We start from the raw sequence: 20,600 nt of genomic DNA on the forward strand, positions 1-20,600 counted from the left end.
GTATTTCATTGTCAATATATTTCACTTGTTTATTGCCTTCCACATTCCCCGACTCCTATTGACGTTCCTTTGCACCTCTCAACGCAATTGCTAATTATTTTATTGTTATTTTTTTAAATGGGTAGAGAGTAAGCCATGAATCAGTTTTGTTATGTCAGCAACATAGCTTTCACATGGTCATGCTTTGGAAATGCGGTTGGCAAGGTACTTACTTATGCAACTACTATTAGAATACCTTAGAATACCTAGGCCATGGTTACAAAAAGACTAAGGACGATCGTTTTGTCTTGGGTTTGTAGCTCAAGTGATTGAAAGCATGATTTGTTTTTCCGTTCACTTGCGTTCAATTCCAATGGACAAGTTTGGCCAATTGTAATAAGACTTGAAGAGTAGGTACTCTTGGGGTTCAATGCCAAGGGACATATTTAAACCATTGTGATGAAGATCGAAGAATGGTCCCCCATGGTTCAATTCCAAGGGACTTATTTGGCTTGTTGTGATAAGGTTAGAAGAATAGATACTCCACCCACATGACCTCTCTGCTCTTGCTAATTCATAAGTTATTAGTATATCTGAGTGGTTCTTGGATATACTCTTGGAATTATAGTAGCAAACGGAATATTGAATTTATCAACCTCACCTAGATTACTCCAAAGTATTTCTAATTCACCATGTTTAAAAAAGGGAAGAAGTGCAATAAGCAATGCTCTTGGATAGAAAGTGTATCTCACTAAGCCTGGTGCCCATCTTTAGCGGGAACGATGAGAGTCATTTTTTTAATACAATGGGAACCGGTAACCCTGCATGAAGAGGAACAATCAGAGTTAGCATTTTTTTGAATACAATGGGAACCGGTAATCCCCCATGAAGAGGGGGCCCAATGAATGGCAGTTAAGCTGATTTCTGCAGCATGAAAATCTAACCATGAGCCCAAAGGCATTTTCCCACGTTGATCTGATAAGTCTCAATAAGACAGTACGTAGTTTGTTATAGAAGCCAGAAGGTTTGTAAAGCCCTACAATCTATAATTTTCTGATAATCAAAATTTAACTTCACCGTACAATTTCTAATTCATTAACAGTAACCTTTGTTATTTCACAGCAAAATGCCCAATTGGAGAAAAGTAACCTTTGTTATTTCAGATTATTCTTATAGAATGAAATTAACTGTTTTGGATTTATTGAATTGAATGCCTATAGCTTCAACAGTACATGAAAATTGAATCGAATTGGCTGAATAAGATCAACCTATCCATGAAAGGTATTGAAGAATGTTGCATTTGTGTAAATTGATTTGGAGCTGATTCATAAGGTTGGAAGCCCAATTTGTGGGGGTGGTGTGCTCCATAACTTCTTCTGGGCAGAGAAACTAGCAATTATAGCAGATTGATTCTTTTCATTTAATACAGTAGAAAGATGGCTGTAGTAGGCAAATGAATCAATATCTTCTACCAGGTTGATGGGATTGCCATTTCTATGGTCAACAATTGTCCATCCATCAGAGCCCATTTCTCTATTTGCCAAAACTGTGACAGGCCTAATCTGGGTGACCACTTTTAGTTGTGGTTGATCTGCCATGATGGCTGCACCCACCACCTCTCCCAAAAACATACCCTGAAATGCCAACATCAAGATCTATTAGTTTTGACGGATTTTTCACAAAAATTATCTGCTTTTAGTCTTGTTTCTTTTGAATCCAAACATGCACATATGTAATGTCAAACGAACTACAGCACATACGATGTGGGCATAGGCATGGTGGCTGCGATGCAGTCGGAACATTCTTGATAGTAACCGGTGCACAAATATTGCTTCTGGGGTGTCCTTTTTTAGTGCCATCTCCCTTAGAAGCCTTGTAAAAGATGAAGCTTTGCGGAGGATATTAAGAGGAATCATTGTTATGTTCAGCTTTGATGCTAAAACCTGCTTTGCTGCCAAGGGATCCAGATACATATTAAATTCTGCTTTTCTGCTTGAATGGGCAGTAAAGACGTTTCCATCTGATGGTTCACCCTGACCAATATTTCCGCCAATGATATAAAGCTTCTGTAAAAGGGGAAAGAGAACATATTTTAATGACTATCCTAAAAGTGATAAACAAAACACAAATAATTGAACAGATTATTATCAAGCTGGCTTTTGTTCAGTTTGATATTCTACTTAATAGTCCCCGCGCCCCCCCCCACACACACACACACATATATATATATATATGTCACTGCTGGATGGCAAAATGATAATGTAATAGCAGACTTTACAGACAACTTTCTCTGATAATGGCATAGGTGGTGGAATTTTATAGCCTTAATGCTTTAAATATTGTATTTATTCTTATATTACTGCAATTGTACACTTCTAAAATAGAAACTCACAAGTTACTTTTCTCAAGTTAATTTTGGCTCTGATTATAGCAGTTATATTACTGCTATTGTACGCTTATAAATAGTGAAGTTACATTTATTGTTATTGGAAATTTATCGTCAGGGGTCCAAAATTTAAATTATTGACAATATCAGGGAAAATATTGAAATTATCAGGAAATCTAAAAAAAAATACAAAATAATAATTTTTTTTCAATTTCTTATTCTTGTAAGTTTTAAAGCAACATCAACATCAAACAAACACATTGCCACACAAATATGAAAATGAAACTACAATATAAAATGTATAAGATGTGTACATCAATCATTGATAGTAGATACTAAAATATGCTATTTGTCCTTAGTCATAAGTTCTGACAAGATAATAATTAATAAAAAATAACACTAATACAAAAATAAATATATCTCATAAGATGATCATCATGAGGCATTTAGATATTATAGCGATAATTTGATCATAATAATGCACTAAGACAGTGTGGCCAAGGACTAGGTTTCCCTCGTCCTTGAGAAGCTTGTGGTTCCCATGCAATTCCTTAGTTCCTCCCTCTAATCTCTTTCTAGCATTATCAAGAATTGAGTTCTTTGCAATAAGGACAATGTCTGGGGTAGCTATAGGGCAAATATCCACTTCATGCCCTAGGATTTTGGCAAGGTGGTATTTCAAGTGGGTGATTCTACCAAACATTTCCATTCCACATAGCTTGCAACTCAACTTTGTTCTATTATCACCCTCACATGGCTCACCATACTCCCACATTTGGTCCAATGGCTTTGCCATTTTGTAGAGCTCTAATTAAATTTTTAAGTTTTGGACCTACGACACAAAACAAATGTGGAAATTCAAAAAAGGGTAAGAAGAGGCAGACTCTAAATTTATAGTATATACTAATCTTGGAAAACAAAGAAAATGAAGGAAATTCTATTTTTTACATACCTGGAAATATGGATATGGTATACTAGAGTAAATCTCCACTCCAAAAATGCTCAGTTGATGGCAAAGAAAACTATGGATTTTCCCTTGTTTGCTAGATGAAAAATGGTCACAAGACTCACACAACCCTGAGAGCTTACTCTTAGCACAAAAAAAGATGAAAAAGACCCTAAAAACTCAAACCGGAACTTTATATATCCTTTTCTAGCAGCAGGCGATAATTTCCTTTCAGCTTGCAATAATTTCAAAATTATCGTGATAATTTACACTGGGAAAATTATCGCGATAATATCGGCGAGTGTGGTTTTGGCGATAATATCGCGTTAATTCCAATATTATCACGATATATGCAACGCCTATAAATAGAAACTCATAAGTCAATTATGAGCAACATGTTACCCAGTTTGATGGATGAGCACTTTTTCCATCAATGGCAGGTATTTACAGGTGTCCAGATTGTTACCGCTTGATTTGTCTCACTAGATGTGCAAGGTGGAGATGAATCAATGGCAACTTGGAAGGACAACCCCCTGTCACTCTTAGGATGTTGCTTCCCACACTTCTCAAATGAAAGCAAATCACTTGAAGGGAGCTTCCCTAATACCTAAATAACACTCTTGCACTCTGGATTATAAAGGATTAACCTGGAAGGGAATGATATTTCTGTTTGTATGCATGTATTTTAGGAAAATACTTTGTTTTAGGCAATTGTTGGTGTTGCTCAAAATAATATGACTATAAAGTTCTGGAGTTTCCTCCTTAAGAAGGACAAACAAGTTCAATTTCATAAATGCATGGCTTACAGGTTGAACTAATGAATTTAAAAGCACTGATTGATTAAACAAGTTGCAGCAATTTTTCAATCGCTGAAAATGCATTAAAAAACTACAAAACCCTAGATGTCATCCTTAAAAAGATGGCTGAAAATTGCATAGAAAATAATATTTTTCCTTTTCAATTTAGAAGATGCAAAGCCAAACCCTAGGACGATGAGGTCCAATGTATTTTATGCTATTAAATATAGATTTTTTCTGTAATTGAATCCTAATTTACCCTAGAAAACATAAAAAATAAAATAAAATTTAACGTTTAATTTTTTTAAAATAATGATTGATAGACAAAATAGATTAGTGCCTTTCTTATTCCTTGGGCTAATGGAGTCAAAGGGTGAGGTCTATGGATGAAGACTTGATTGGAGTGAGTTGAGATAGGAAATCTTTACATCAAAACCCTAGTGACTTTTAATCAAATGGAGATTTAAGAGCAAGGAAGGTATTGTAAGGTTCTTTGATGGAATCTAGGTGAAAATTTTCCAAAAGGAGATGTCAGAGCTAAGTTGCACGTAACGCCGAAACATTTCGGAGTTTCCAAAACGGGTACATTTAAAAACATCACCTCCCAAAAATGGAAACTTCGGCCGAAACGTCATATATGTATATAAATAAATAAGTGAATAACACATTATCTTGCAAAAAAAAGGGAATAAGACCCATAGATGACAATTTAGAAGGAAAAGCAAGTCTATATTAACTCTAATAGATAATTACATGATGGTCGAGTTTCAACTGAGTTTCAGCCAAGTTTCAGAGTTCGGGTACGGATACCACCCAAATCTCAGTTTCCTTGAAGTTTCGTGCAACATAGTTTAGAGCCATAAAATGTTCAATACACAAGATGAAAATTTCATTGAAACCCTAATTCTACAACTTATACAAAATGGAAGATACAATAAAGTTGCACAAAATTGCCACAGAATCACTTCATTAATCCAAGAGAAAATCCCTCCAATCACAATATCCTCCCTAAGCCAATTCACTACATGAATCCTGCATTGCATCCAAGAGAAAAAAGAACTAGTGTGCACTCTCTCAAGTAAGTAAATGAATGTTTGTTGCAATTATCTTATCCAAATTGACTTCCCTATATTTATATGGGGGAAACCAAGTCGATTTTGAAGTAAAATTGACTAAAATCCGTAAAAGTAATAAATTATGTGATCACATGTTAAGTAGATCACAAGCCACACCAAAATTTAGTTATCTCAATGATAAAAAATAACAAAAAACTTCCTTTTATCCAACATGTGTGAACAAAGGGTCTTGTTGCCGCAAAATCTAATAGGCCTTAGAGAGGGGTACCCTACAAGGCTAACACTAGACCAAGTGACAACAATGGGGTAGTGGCCCAGTGTCACCATAGCCAAAACCCCTTGCTCTTTACGGATTTTCATCAATGGGAGGAGACTCAGTATATAAGGTCACCTAATCGGTACTCTAAGTTAGAGGTATAAGGTGACATGATGAGGCTATCTTCAAGAAAGTCATAATTTAGGTTCAAAGCTCCAATAGGCGGCAATTCGCTTCCCTGATAAAGGCCTATATAATGAGGTACAAGACTTAGGGCTTGGTTGGTAAGTTGAGGGTTGGATTAACCAAAGGTCAAGGCTTAGGAGAAAAGGTTTCCAACAATGTATACTAACAAGTCCAAGGCTCATGAAACCTTCAAAGAAGCCCCTAAGTTGAAGCAAGACTAAGCTAAGGTTCCCCCTTAGGGAAAACAACTAGGGCAAGGAAATTTATGGACAAGATTGAAGTGGATGCCCACCAAAAGGATATATTTTGTGGAAAATGCAATCCCCTTGATGTTTAGGCTCTCCAATCCCACAAACTCACCTTGCCTAGGGATTCGCACCAAGCCCTAGTTAGCAAGCTTGGCCTTGAAGGGGCTGAATTGGAGAAAGAGAATTTATGGATAAAAGTGAAGTATGATCACCAACAAAATGGACCAATCCCTTGTCCCTTGGGAGTATGGAGTCTATGATGTGATAAATCGGCTAAAAAGTTTCCAAGGAGGCCGAAAATTTGATGCTCTAGCAACAAACCTCAATCATTTACTTATGCATGTTGGAAATAATACTGAGAGGGGGGGTGAATCAGTATTATCAAGTTCTTTAAATAAATCTTCCTTATTTATACTTTGAATTATTTTTTCATGTCAGTACCATAAAATAATGAGCATGAATAAAGAAAACAGATAGTCACACCAAAGAACACCAGATGTAAGGTGGAAACCCAATGTGGGTGAAAACCACCTGCTGCAATATGTCTCTATCTTCTTTCAAATTAGAAACTCCTTTTACAATGGTTTTGTACTGGTGCAGTCCTTTACCAGTACGCAGGCTGCAACCTACAGAGAGCTACAACTCTCTCTCGTTTTCCAGTCTCTCCTGGAAAGCAGCTACAACCCCCTACTTCTTTTCTTTCAAGGACCACTTTTCATAAATTTTCAAACTGGATCCATAAACATCAAGAGATCATCAAGTACAAGTAAATCACCCAGTCAACTGCAGTAACCAGATCAACAATAACAGTAAACTAAACCCAGAACACCTTATCAACAGAAAAATTCAGCCAACAAAAGGTCTCAAGACAGATACGCAGTTTTTCTTTATCTGGCCTGCGTGGCCCCGCACTTCACCTTCTGCTCCACTGCGTATACCCGCAGAGAGCCTTCTGCTACACTGCATACCCACGCACTGTTTCTTCAATCACGTCGCGTACTGTTACTGTAGGTACGCACCCACAGATGCTATCGCGCCGCGTACTGCTACTGTAGCCACGCACCCACAGATGCTATCGCGTCGCGTACTGCTACTGTAGCCACGCATCCACAGATGCTATCGCGCTGCGTACCTACGCACCTACGGCTTCTGAAGCGCCGCGTGCTTTCACTGTGCCTACGCACCTGAACCTCTGTCGTGCTGCGTACCCACGCACTGCGCCTTCTTCTGCTCTGCGTACCCACGCACTGCTCCTTCTTCTGCTCTGCGTACCCACGCACTTGCACCGTTAATCACCTGCGTACCTCTGATTAGGGCCGATTTGGCAATCCTCCAGTGTGCCACAGACAGTCAGATGCTCAGACCTGATCATGCACTCGAGAGATCACCCTTCATAGATTCGCTTTCAACTTCACTTTTATATAGATCAAGCTTTTAAAACAATAACCCAATATTTCAGATCTTAAGATATTCAATTTTCAAAAGATGCCTTAGCCAAGTGATCTCCTTCCCTATTTATAGTCAAGCCCTTATTGACACCATGGGGCAAAACCATCAATAACCAATACAAGGGATCCAAACCGGGGCTAAAATAGATCCTATACCACGGGCCAAAACCATAGAATCAAGAATGGCGGGCTAAATACCACGGGCCAAACATAGGAAACCCCACGTGAACGCGCTTCTCTGCCTTGAAGTAAGTGAACTAGGGGTACGCACCTTCTGAACGAGTGACCTGCGTGTGCGGCCGCAGTCCCTTCACGGCGTACTTGCGGGTATGCACTTTTTGAACTATTCTCCTGCGTACCTCTTAATTTCCAACATTTTGAGAGCCTGATCAGAGTATTGCCACTTGAGGGTGTTGCCATCAAGTACAACATCTGTATCATAGAGCCATACCAGAATCATAATGCCAACAATGCAATGGACAATGGATTTTTCATGGTTGAGCTACCAAGAGTTCACCAATAGGAAATACATTTACATGTTATGTATGAGTAATGCATGCAATAGATCATCTAGATAGCATTCAATATATCTTCAACAAATTAGGGCACAATTAGCATAACCTAAAATCAACATTATTCCATACATTAGACATGAAGAAATAAATATTCAACAATTAGGTACACTTACAAGATAACATGCAAAGATTCCATCCATAGATCCAAAGAATAGCTCCAAAGATAAGCAAATCAACTCCAAATATCAAAATGCATTCATAGATCCCAAATCCTCCACAAGAAAGAATGTCGAATTCAACTAGAGAGGCCGAAAATCCCAAGTGTGTGATGATGAATGATACAAATGACTCCTCTATTTATATGAGGAGGTTAAATCCTAATTTTAGCCTAGTATCCCCTAAAATAATAAAATAATGTGCTACACCATGTCTAGGCCACAAGCCAACCTAGTAGCTAATGAAATCACCTCAATATAACCCACATGTGCTAGCCGAAATAGAGAATATGTTGATGTCATCCATGCGTAGGATTGTTTAGGGCAAGCATTGAGGGTCTAGGGTGCCATGATAGGAGTAGACGCCCTCTAAAATCATCTCCTAGGGGTTAGCCCCTAGATCTCTGTCAAACTCACTCTATGGACCCCAATTTTGGTTTTGGGGCACAAAAGTGGTCTCATGGGTCTCTAGGCGATCAAAATGCTTGCCTTTGTTCCAACTTTGAGGGCTCTCAAGATGGTGCTAGCCCTCCCGTGTCTCAAAGTGTGAGACCATCCTCCTCTGGGCCTTGGATCAACTGCCAACCCTCATGAAGTGCTAAGCTGACTTAGGGAATGCTTGGTCCAAGTGCATCATCCCATAAAAGTCATCAATGTAGGGCAAAGTGTTGGAACGTTGTGCGTGTTGGAGGTGCCCATGGTGATGTGTAATGCTTCGCTGCAACTTGGAAACCCATGGCTCTCAACGCCTCACCTGTGGTTGTCAATATGCTCCTCTGAAGGACTTGAGCCCAATTAATTTGCCCAAGCCACAATGAAAACACCTAACAATTGTACACAATATCCAATGCTAGCATCTACATCATTAGGTACATTTAATCATTTTTGCATCTAAGTGAACCAAGATTTCAAGTAATGGGCAATATGACACTTCAAACAAGGCTTTCAACTCATTATAGTGTTACCTCCCTAGGTAGGAGTGGCTAAAAGACAACCCTATTAGGTGTTTCTAGACATGTCCTTGGTCAACCCTTCAATTGATAGGTGTCATGTGAATATTGATGGAACAAAGAGGAGAAGACTTCATGGCCAAGTGCCATGGTCAAATGGACTAGCTATGATGGCTCCTCATCTTGAGTGTACAAATGTGGGGAGGGAGTAATCGTGGATGCATGAGTTACCAACTCAACCTTCGTTTTTCTACCCCTCTTATGCACCTTTTCTTTTCTTAATTTTTCTTTGTATTATTTAGTGTTGCGAACATCTTGATAACATCCCAATTTTATCTCGAAACCACAATTTTTTGGCTTAGCCGATGTTTGCCGTTGTTTGCCGATTTTTACCAATATTTGATGGTATCTTGATTTTGTCGATGTTTGTCGATTTTTACCGATATTTTCCCGATTTTTACGATTTTTTGGTTTTCTAGACCCTTGCCGATTTTATCCCGATGCCAATGTTCACAACATTGGTATTATTACTTGTAGCTCAAGGGTTAGAGCTTGCTTTGTATGATGCATGGCAGTGATTACCCCCTTAAGAGTGAGGCATATCTTAGGACATGCAAGGGTTCCTTCTCATAATATCAAGAGCAACATGTGCTCAGGAACTGGATGATGGCCATAATGAGTGAGGTAGAGCTCATGCTAGGATTTTGCCCACGTGCCATTGTGTATGTCCCAACCATCTTTTGCATTTTGATCTTCTTTTATTTTTTACTTATGGTTATTATTTGATTTTCCTTTTCTTTTAGCTGCATCAGCTTTCCAGGGTGAAGTTTCGGGCCCTACCTAAGTATGAGGATGTATTGTGCCCATCCCAGAGAACCAATGGTCAGTTGAACCTGAAGAAGGGAGATGGAATATGGGGCTTGTAATATAAGATGGAAAGTGGTAAGTATGGAATAGGGAGAGATAGAACTACACTATCTCAATCGGGGTTTCCCAAGTAGTGCCCCTTCTATACTCATTGGGCCATTAAGGGTGGTCCCACTGGACTAGGATGAAAGATTAACCCCCCATTTAAGGTGAGGGAACAAGATGATGGTCAAAATCCCTCTTCCTTCCAATTTACCCCATGATCCATGCCAAATTTCCAAAATACAAAACAAGCATAAGCACCCAATTACAAAATGAATAAAGTATCTTTTGATCGGAAGCCTACCTTCCAACATGCACTCTTGCCAATGGGCAAGGAAACATATGATTGATGCATGTGGCAGAGATATGAATGACACATCATCATCGACTACTAGTGGCTGTCAGGGACTACTAGCTACTGGTTGGAAGAGATGACGGGATAAAAATTTCTCTTATGGGGTCACCCACTCTTGGTGGGTGAAAGGTCCTCCAAGGGTGACCTCATCCTCTAAAAGTGAATATCTCCATCAAAATGTGCCATGGATGGTCAAAAGAGTGCTCCTCACTCAAAGGCCATCTCCTCATCAACAAGTGTCCAATCATCAAGCAAACCCCTCATTAATATGTTATCATCAACCAAGGCCATGTCATCACTCCAAGCCATATGAGGGGGATGTCACAAGGCTAGGGCATGACATCATCATCTAGAAAAGTGTACCATCCCTCCCAAAAAGATCTCAAGCCATCATCATCATGAAATTGACTCAGAAATAGGGCAACATCCATTAAGAAGGTACAATGCTAGCCTAAGGGTGTTCTACAATATCTAGGGTACATGTGTCTTCTAGGAAACCTCCTGGCTCCAATGTGTAATGTTCCAAGTTTTGGAGGGAGAAGAGAAGGTCATCATCAATGTTGGATACATCCCAAGGTCAATGCTCCTCATAAAGTGGTCAATGTCCTAGTTGTGTGCCCGAAATGGTCACCAAATGGGGTTGGATGTCCTCTTTGGAGTGTTGGAGAAGTCTCAAACAATCCCTCAAGGGATGAAAATTGTACCCTTAAAATCAAGTGCTATCATCATCATACGTAAAATAACCATGAGAGTATCACAATAGGCCATATCTAATGCGAAATGCACAAAAGTACTTCACACAAGCATCATCTTCAAATGTTTTCCTAGCTTATGATTTGTAAATAGGTTGCCATGCTTAGATAGGGAAGTGTTATCAAAGATCTCTATTAGGTGCTTCCAACCCTAAGGGGAGGAACAAATCCTAGGTCGACCCATCAATAAGTAGGTGTAAGTGGTTAGTGATATGGTAGGGGTTTACTTCATGGATGATGCCACAGTCTTTGTATGAGCTATGAAATCCCATCATCCTTGAATGTTATAATGTGAAAATGAAGCAATTGTGGGCCCTGAGTTATCCCTTTCCTCGGCCTATTTTTACCACCCTTTTTGTGCACCTTTTTTCATTGATCTTCTTTCTCTTGCGTAGATTGGGTTACAAGTTTCCATTTATGCATGATTGACCCCTTAAAAATGAAGCAATTTATTGTTCAACGGATTGGGATATTCATAGTTCCTTTCATTTTGACTGCTCATGCATTAGCTAGGCACTGGCTAAAGGGATAATGAGGAGGGTAGAGCTTAGGTTGGGCTTTTGTCCACGTACTTTCTTATATCCAAACGGTTTTTTTGCATTTTATCATTATGGTTTATGCACTTTCCTTTATTTTTGCCGTGTCAACCTCTTAAGGAAAATTTTCCGGGCCCCTACTCAAGAATGAGGAAAAGAAGGAACCAATACCAATGACAAATAACAATCGATTGAAAGATGGGATGTGGATAAAGGTACAAATGGAAAGTGTTAAAGTATGGATTACCATTTGACACGCAACATCAATTAGTGCCTCCCATTTGTGCCCCTCATGAACAGTGGAAAGAAAGGCCTCAAGGAAGGTCACACTAAACTAAGAGCTAGGGATAACCACCAAGTAGAAGCATGGGAACAAGAATACAACCAAAAGTGGTCTAACATCCAATTTAACTTGTGATCCATACTAGAATTCCCTTAAACAATAAATAAAAACACTTGATTACAAAAATGGTTAATGTACCTTATAATAGATGTCCCACTTCATTTGGTGAGTAAGACAGATGAAATAAAGCACTAAATGGAGCATTGATGGAAGTCATTTGAGGATAGCTATTTATGGATAATCATATGGCTACTAGCTAGAAAGCTGAACAAATAGGAGAAAATTTTTCTCCTAGGGGTTACCTATTTGGGTGGGTAACATGGCCCAAGAAGTGTTTGAAACTGCTTAATACAGGATGATCCAAAAATACTAGTTTTACCAGTGTTGCACGAAGCGCCCCCCCCCCCGGTTCCAAGCCCCGAAGCGCGTCCCGTACAGAAGCGCCTAGGAAGCTTGGCCGGAAGCGGCGCTTCCGAATTCGGAAGCACCGCTTCGTCTTTTTTAGCCGCTTCCTGGAAATTTGGGAGCGTTGTACGGAAGCGCCGAAGCGCGCTTTGTACGGCGCTTCGGGCGTCAGAAACGTACGCTTCCAGAAAAGCTTCCGGAAAAGCGTTTAGAAAATCGTTTCTTTTTCAATTTTTTTTTTATTTTAGGTGAGTTTGCTTGTTGGGGGTGGGTCCACCTTGGGTTAGGGTGACGAATGAAGGCAAAAAAAATATAAATATAGCATATGCTCCCTCATGGTAATGTTAAATTCTTAAAGTAAAAGTGACATTCTCCTTTATTTTTCATTTTCATCCTTTTACTTAAATTTTTAACATTACCATGAAATGACTCAGGATGTTTGAGAGTGGTTCCAGCCTCATTGGACTTCATATGGAGAAAATAGAATTTCATATCCTATTCAAAATTCAGCAGACTTAACAGTTTTCAGGAATTCAGGATCAATGGGATTGTAGCATTTCATTAGATTATATCAAGTATGAAGGTATGCGATTAGCATTTAATCAAGAGCACCAAGCCCTATATGTACCCTAGTGTTGGTGGTGTTAATTGTTGAACTCCTTTGTCACGCGACACGCCCTTAGCAAAAAATTACCTTTCAATCAAGTCAAAATCATCGATCAAACATGTTAAGCTTTTCCTACCATATTTTAAGTCTTGAATTAGGTAGTTTGATCAAAATTGGGCAATGTTGACTAATATCCCTAGACAATCGAGGTAGAGGCAAAGGCTAGACAAGAGGAGAAGAATCTAGATTCTAGATCATTAATGTACAATGGATGTTATATCTATCTTGATTTATGCAAAAATATGCATGTTTTCATGTCTTCTACAATTAATTTGGTATTTGGGATGTTTGTTTTGAGTATAAATGCAAAAAAATATAAATATATATATATATATATATATATATATATATATAGCAAACACTTCCGCAAACGCTTCGCTTCCTAGATTTTTGGAAAATGACACTTCGGCGTCCCCACTTCCAAAAAACGCTTCCACTTCGTGCAACATTGAGTTTTACAGCACCAAGGAAAAATGATACTAGCCAATAGTCTCATAGATCAGCTGAATAACCTAGAAAATTATGCCACAAGGAATTCTTTGAATTAACTGCCCTCACCCTCGAAATTTTGATGAAGGAATCCTAAAAACCGTTCAGATTTCTCTCCAAAAACTTTAAATCTGTTCAGATTAGAGGTTGAAAAAGAGTGTTGGTGGAAAATATACCAACATGAACAGACACAAAAAACTTGAAACATCCATAAGAGTGGTGAAAAGAACCCTTGAAAAGTATGGTTGGAAAGAGAACTAGTAAAATAGCTTGTAGGTGCTTCCAACCAGCCAAAACATCTTTTGTATCAGTAGCAAACAAGTCTAATAAATCAGCAAGAAAATCCCTAATGTTGGGAATTCAGAACTGCGCATAAATTCTCCAAATCAGCACATAAAAGGGGGCCAAAACAACCCTAAATGGGAAACCCTTCTCTAATAAACCATGTCACCAAAATATAACACCAAAACTCTGTTGGTAATGCACCATCTTCTGTTGTAAATTACTAAATTCTACTTACCGAAGAACAGCACATAGGAAGCCCTAAAAATTATAATAAATGGAAAAGATAACAACCATTGGGCATTTTTTACCTTAAGAGAGGGAAAATGTGCTAGTATAGGTATGTTCGAGAGAAAAATAAACCCAAAAAATCTTTTAGTTATGGTTTCCTTCCCTATGTAAGTTTTAAAACACAAAAAATCCAGCATGAACAATCAAGGAAAGAGCACTAACTAGTGCTGAATAAACCCTTGAACATTTGCAATATAGTTGTAGAAGAGTCACGCCAAGCACAACTGTAATGCCAAGCTTGAAAAGATAAGATAAGATAATTACATTAATGTTTGACGAATGACCAGAAAAGTAAATCAATGGGACTGAGGAGTAAAAGCAATGTGGGAGTGGAAGCACAACTTCAAGAAATTTCAAAAATAATATAAAGAAAGAAACGTACATAAGTAAAACATCATAACAAATGTATAAGGCAATGGAAAAGGTATAGTGATACAATACACTGAGTGATTTTAGGCAACTCAAGAGCCTACCAAGAGAGAGAGTAAAAGAGAGAGATCAGACAATGAGGTCAATGATGTCAAGAATTCCCGAGTTTGATAGTTGACAGCGAGGGGGTTGAATAGGGAAATCGATCGCTATTGAAGTCCTATGGAACCATTGGGGGGTCCAATAATATAATCCCAGGGAGATGTACAAGCAAGAGATACTTCTAGCACCCAAGGTTAGAACCCAAGGTTAGAAGAAGGAATCTCTGATTGGATTCTTGGTTGCTCCTTTGGGTTTGGGAAGTAGTTTGATGGGACAGAGTTGCTCCACTTTGAACCTATTTGGAGCTGATCTCTCTAATAAATTGTCAAAGTGTGGCCCAATGCACAAAGCAGTACCCTCAAATTAGTCTCAATAATATCCGTTAGCCTCTCAGAGGGGGAGGTTGAGGAGAAACTCGGTGTCTCACCATTTTTTTTTCTATTTCACTTTGGAATTCTACTTGTCATTTGTTGCTCTGATCTTACGGACCAATAGGGAAGTATGAGCTGATCGGTTCAGTCATCCTAGGGTGGGGCATAGCATGCAAATGTTGAGACCTATGGAAAATGATCTCCCTGATGAAGAGGGCTAAGCATCTTTGGTCCTAGTACTGGAAGAAAGTAGAGAGGGGGATTCTTGAATCCCTATAGAGGTAGTGATAGCGTCCTCTAATCTCATAGTACAAGGAACACCGAAAGATAAGGTGCATCTCTATATTTGGCTTCTGAAGGTGACACACCTAGTAGATCCTATCGAATTGTGATATATGATGATCCATCTCTAACTGGCACTAATGAGAGCTAACTTGAAGCTGTCTCAAAGGGATCATGAGCAAGTGTATCCAATGCCTACCTAAGTCACCGGATTCGTCCTAAACCCCCTGCGAATCCCGAATCCGACGAATCCGACACGATTCGGTCCGGATTCGTGTCCAAATCATAGGACACGTCGTGTTCGTTTCGGACACGTCGTGTCCAAGGGCATGTCGCGATTTTCAAAAGCGTGTCGCAATTTTAGGACACGTGTCCGATTTCCAGGACTCGCTAAGCTCAGTGCGGGAATGAAAAGGGCGTGTTTGCTCATTAAAATTGTCATTTGGCAAGTGATTTGTGCTGTTGGAGCAAGGAGTAAAGCATTTTGGCAGCTTCATGATCAAGTCTAGGCCCTAGTATTGATATGCTATTCATGGTAATGTTAAATTCTTAAAGTAAAAGTGACATTCTCCTTAATCTTCATTTTCATCCTTTTACTTAAATTTTTAACATTACCATGAAATGACTCAGGATGTTTGAGAGTGGTTCCGGCCTCATTGGATTTCATATGGAGAAAGTAGAATTTTAGATTTCATTCAAAATCCAGCAGACTTATCAGTTTTTCAGGATTTTAGGATTGGGGGATTGCAATGTTTCCATTGAATTTTGTCATGTATTAGGGTATGGAACTCGTATTTAATCAAGAGCACCAAACCAAGAGCTTCTGAATATGTCGCTCCCACTCCCGTTTTCGCTCCCGCTCCCAAGTAACACTGTTCCTGATGATATGGGTCTGGACACCACTGTTGAGTTGGCATTGGCCAACATGGATCTCAATGATCCAGTGCTAGAGCCTGTTAGATTTGATGACTTAGAGGGGTCAACCTCCATACCAGCAGATGCAGAGGTGACTATGGATACAGCGAAGTAGGAGGATGTAGAGGAGAGCAGTGGGGACCATGATGATGGGGACAGTGATGCTGATTGATGCCTTGAGGCTTGTATACCTGTAGTTGTTTTATATTTTCTATTTCTATTTGCCATTGGCATTGCACCAACACTACCTATGTAACACATTTTGATTTGATGACTTAATGAAAAAACTACAGTTGTCAGTGCGTTTATCTTACTATCTTGTAGTTGTAAGTTGTCTTTCAGTTATGAATTATGAATCATGATTTAAATTTTTAATAGATTTATCATTTATGTGACCAGTACCACTGACATTTATTTGAATTTTGTATGTACTATGCATGCTAATAGCTATAGATGAAGATCTATGTTTGAAATCAATAAATTTGTATCATTAATTAAAATTTGTGTAAGAAATATGATAATATCTAATTTTTAATATATATGTATATTTTTTAAATATATATATATATATATATATATATATTTAATAAAATAATATATAACGTGTCCTAACGTGTCCTGTTTCGGGGGGTCAGCGTGTCCGAATCCGACACCACGAATATCGAATCCTACGTGTCCGGAATCCGCGTGTCAGGTGACTTAGATGCCTACATGTATAATGGGGGTGGATGATCATGCCATCCTGCAACTCTAAAAGGTGCTCTAGGTAGAAGGACATATTTGGGTCTATGCTTGTCGAAGGTGAGGTCCAAGTGACCTAAATGTACAATATGTAGATATCTTCTCTAATAGCCTCATTTAGTACCCATCTAGATGACAAGAGATGTCTTAGCATATCAAGGGAGAATACAAACAGTGTAAGGTTCTTTTGGGAGGTAGTAATTGACTGGAGAAGTTGAGACACCTCTAAGAACCAACCTCGTGCTCAACTTGAGGGATGATCTAATGCAAGAGCCTCCAAGGAGAAAAGTGCATAGTAGGGACACCTCTCTCTCCCTTTGGCAGAGTCTCTGAGAGATCTGATTCTATGAAGGAAAGAAACCAAATGGAAAATGACCTTGAGAAGAGAAGGGTGGACACCAAAATCCATCTAGATTATCAGTGATGAGACTGTCTTCTTGCATCTGATAATGCACTTAAGAAGCGAGTTTTGTACTCTCTCTCTAGCCTAGTCTAGTTTGTCTGTAACAAGCCTAGTCCCCAAACCTCAAAACCGAAAAAAAATTGTGTTTGATAAATGCCTCCATTGGATAGAGTTTACTTGAGATGTCTTGAAATTTCTCCTGGAAGTATTGTCTCTCAATGAGGGCTAGGGAACCATACCCTTTATTGAGCAGAGGTTGGGGGTCCTACCGCAAAACAAAGAAATCACATGTGAACTGTACTCTCTTGTAACTGTAACTTGTGGTGATCTCAATCTCTATCCCTTGATAACAAAAATGTAAGTCTACAAGAGAGCTCCTCAACACATTGAAGATCAAAACCTTGGTTTTACCTACGTTGTCCATTAGCTGTTAGAACTTAGAGGTTACAAAAACTAGGCAGTGCATCAATCTGTCTCTATAATCCCTTGGGAGTAGAGGCATGTTACCACTTAAACTAGCAGGGGACCTAAGGGGGATCCCTAAAGGGAAAATGCTAGACCAAGGGCAACAAATGGAGGCTTAGCCCATTGTCACCTCAACTAAGGCTCCCTTCTATTTATGGACTTTCACCAATGGGAGGAGATCCGGTATATTATGGAGTCATCGATGAAGGATAAGTCAATGAAAGGATGTGGAGTGACCCAAATAATCCCCTTTCCGGTATATTTTATTTTTGGGGCATATGTAGGCCAAGGAGGGAAAGGAAGGGAGGATTTAAGGGTTAGATTTATGGGATATGACTTCTGAAGGAATTTCCCAATCTCTAAAATCCTTGTCGACATTGGTATCCCAGATGGTTCTTGAAGAATTGTCTTTCCAAAGGAACGGAACCACACAAGACCAAGTGGACCCTATCTAGAATAGGAGGAATGAGTATAGCAATCAATGATGTTCTTACCCTAGATAAGGTGGGAAAGGATCAAAGAAAGAATTTCACTTGAAGGCATTAATTTGATCCTATGAGGCACTAGCCTTGGGGATGCTAAGGCAAAGTTTGGTCCCGAAGCCAGGGCTTGGCTTTTCTACCAACTCCACCATCAGAATGACTTCAAAATTGGAGGATACCTTGAGGAAACACCAGCACAGGAGACCCTAGGAGATTGAACATTTTGGAGGGCTAGCTTGTCGGGAAATTGATGCCCTAGGTGCCCCAACTTGGCTAGACCTGAAAGAAGGTGAAAGGATGTGATTTTTGGTGACCACCTCTTGGTAGATCAGTGCCTTAGTCTTGGGAGAATGAATTCTATGATGAAATATGATTAGGATTCTTGGTTCTCAGTCAAGGAGGCCTCAAGACCACTTCACTAGCCTTCTAGGTCAAGGAGAAGCAATCTTGCAGCTTTTATACTTCGATGTGCAAAGGAGATGGTTTATGAAGGTCAAATTCTTTGATGGAATTACCCCTAGGAGATTTCATTCATATTACATGACCCATACATTGAGAGATGCTATAATAGAGACAAAATTCCACAATTTTAAGTAGTAAATGCATGCAGCAATTAGCCCTAGAAATAGCGAAAATCCCAATCCAATGTATATGACAAAGTAAAACAAGAATAACATTAAAAGCATGTACTTACATGTAACAAAATATATCCAACCATTCACAATTGACAAAGAGAAGCTCCAAGATAAGATAGACCAATATCCACACATCAAAATTCATCCATAAAGCTCCAATTCATCCTCTAGAAAAAGTGTGAAATTCTCAAGAGAGAGAAGAGATCCAATCCAAAGTGATGATGAGCAAATGAGCTCATATCACTTGTATTTATACACAAATTAGGAGTTCGAATTAGCCTCCTTGGCCTACATAAGCCCCAAAAATAAAATAATGTTCTAATAATCCAACTTTTGGTGACAAGCCCACCAAACTAGCTCATAAATGAAAGAATAAGTCTCTCAAGAGGTCAAATAATAATCTATGCATGTCGTAGGGCCCTCTAAGAGGCCTAATGAGGTCCATGGGTGCCATAATGAAGAGTAGGACCCTCAAAAGCAATGGACAAGGGGTTGGCCCCTTGTAATAACTTGTGGTGCTCCAAATGAACTATGGGGGCACACAAGTGTCCTCATGGGTCCCCAACCAAATCGAAGATGCCTATAGATCGCCTACAAGGGCTAGGATGATGGCGTAGGTGATGCCACATCATCGTGCAAGCACTGGATCATCTGCCAAGTGTATGGTGCAAATCTGGGGCCAACTGGGCATGATGGGTCAGGTGAATATTCCTCGTCCAATAAGTGAATCACGAGCAATATTTGAATGGCTGTGGAGATCCATGGAGTGTTTTCTACTGCTATGGAGGCCCATGGCTCTCAACGCACACCCTACATGTGCCAAGAATCCTATTAGATGGTTTCTACTTCTAAAGGGGATAATATATTCAAGGTACATCCTTCAAAAGGTGGTGGCATGTGACAGATAGGTGAATGAAGTAGGGTATAAGAAGAGATAGCCATGGGTCACATGCTTGGGTACAAGGGTAGATAAAAAGAGGGAAGCCCACACTTGGGTTTATCATGTATAAGAGGGAGCAATCATGGTACATGAGGTGCCCCGACCTTGATTTTTCCACCCTTTTTTATATTCCTTTTGCCTTTTTATGATTTTCTTTAATTAACTACTCAGGGCTCAAGGGGTAAGAGCATGATGTATAAGATATAGCAGTGAATACCCCCTTTTAATGGGGCGGTACATTTCCCACTGTGGGTTCGGACAATCACGGGTTCCTATATGATGAAGGAGGTTCATAGAACCTATAGGAACCAGGGTGATGGCCATGATGATGGGGTAGAGCTCATGTATTGGCTTTTGCCCACGTGCTAAATGTGTTTGTCCCGGCCATCTTTTGCATTTTGTGGTACATTTTCCTGTTGAATGTGGCCATATATGCTTTTATCTTTATTTTTAGCTGCATCAACCTCCAGGCTTCATTCCAGGTCATGACCCAAGGTGTGGGCAAGGGGAAGGGGCATGCTAACCCTATGTGGACCCAGTGGAGGAATGTGGACCCAGGTGGGAGAAATGATGAATGGGGTAATAATGAATGGAAAGAGGGTAATATAAGTGGATAAGGGAGTGAGACCACACAACCAAAATCGGGGTTTCCCATGAAATACCATCCCTAGAGCCAAATGGTCAATAAAAGAGATCCCACGGGACTAGAATCCAAGGTTAATACCTAAAAGGGGTCTAGGGGACAAAAGCACAGACCTAGCCCATTCTTTCCACCGAATCCCCCCATTAATCCATGCCCAGAAGTGTCCATGATAAGCAAACTACAATACTCAATTTCCAAATGACAAGGCATACCTTTAGATT

General features: G+C 39.5%; 1 protein-coding gene across 4 annotated transcripts in view; it reads right to left on the reverse strand.

Annotated features, from left to right (window-relative positions):
* Positions 1-1,078: 1,078 nt before the first annotated feature.
* Positions 1,079-20,600, reverse strand: part of LOC149236313 (nucleoside hydrolase 3-like) — a 335,414-nt gene continuing 315,892 nt past the window's right edge. For all 4 annotated transcript variants that reach the window (XM_089372376.1, XM_089372377.1, XM_089372374.1 and 1 more), the window contains 2 exons: positions 1,740-2,045; positions 1,079-1,613 (listed from right to left, as the gene is read on the reverse strand). In XM_089372376.1, coding sequence (XP_089228502.1) covers positions 1,305-1,613; positions 1,740-2,045 — 615 coding nt within the window. In that variant the 3' untranslated portion in view covers positions 1,079-1,304. The remainder of the gene's footprint in view (positions 1,614-1,739; positions 2,046-20,600) is intronic.

Source organism: Pinus tabuliformis, chromosome 8 (genome assembly GCF_031772625.1).
Source record: "Pinus tabuliformis cultivar Carrire ecotype Pingquan chromosome 8, CPIR1, whole genome shotgun sequence".
NCBI classification, from domain to species: Eukaryota; Viridiplantae; Streptophyta; class Pinopsida; order Pinales; family Pinaceae; genus Pinus; species Pinus tabuliformis.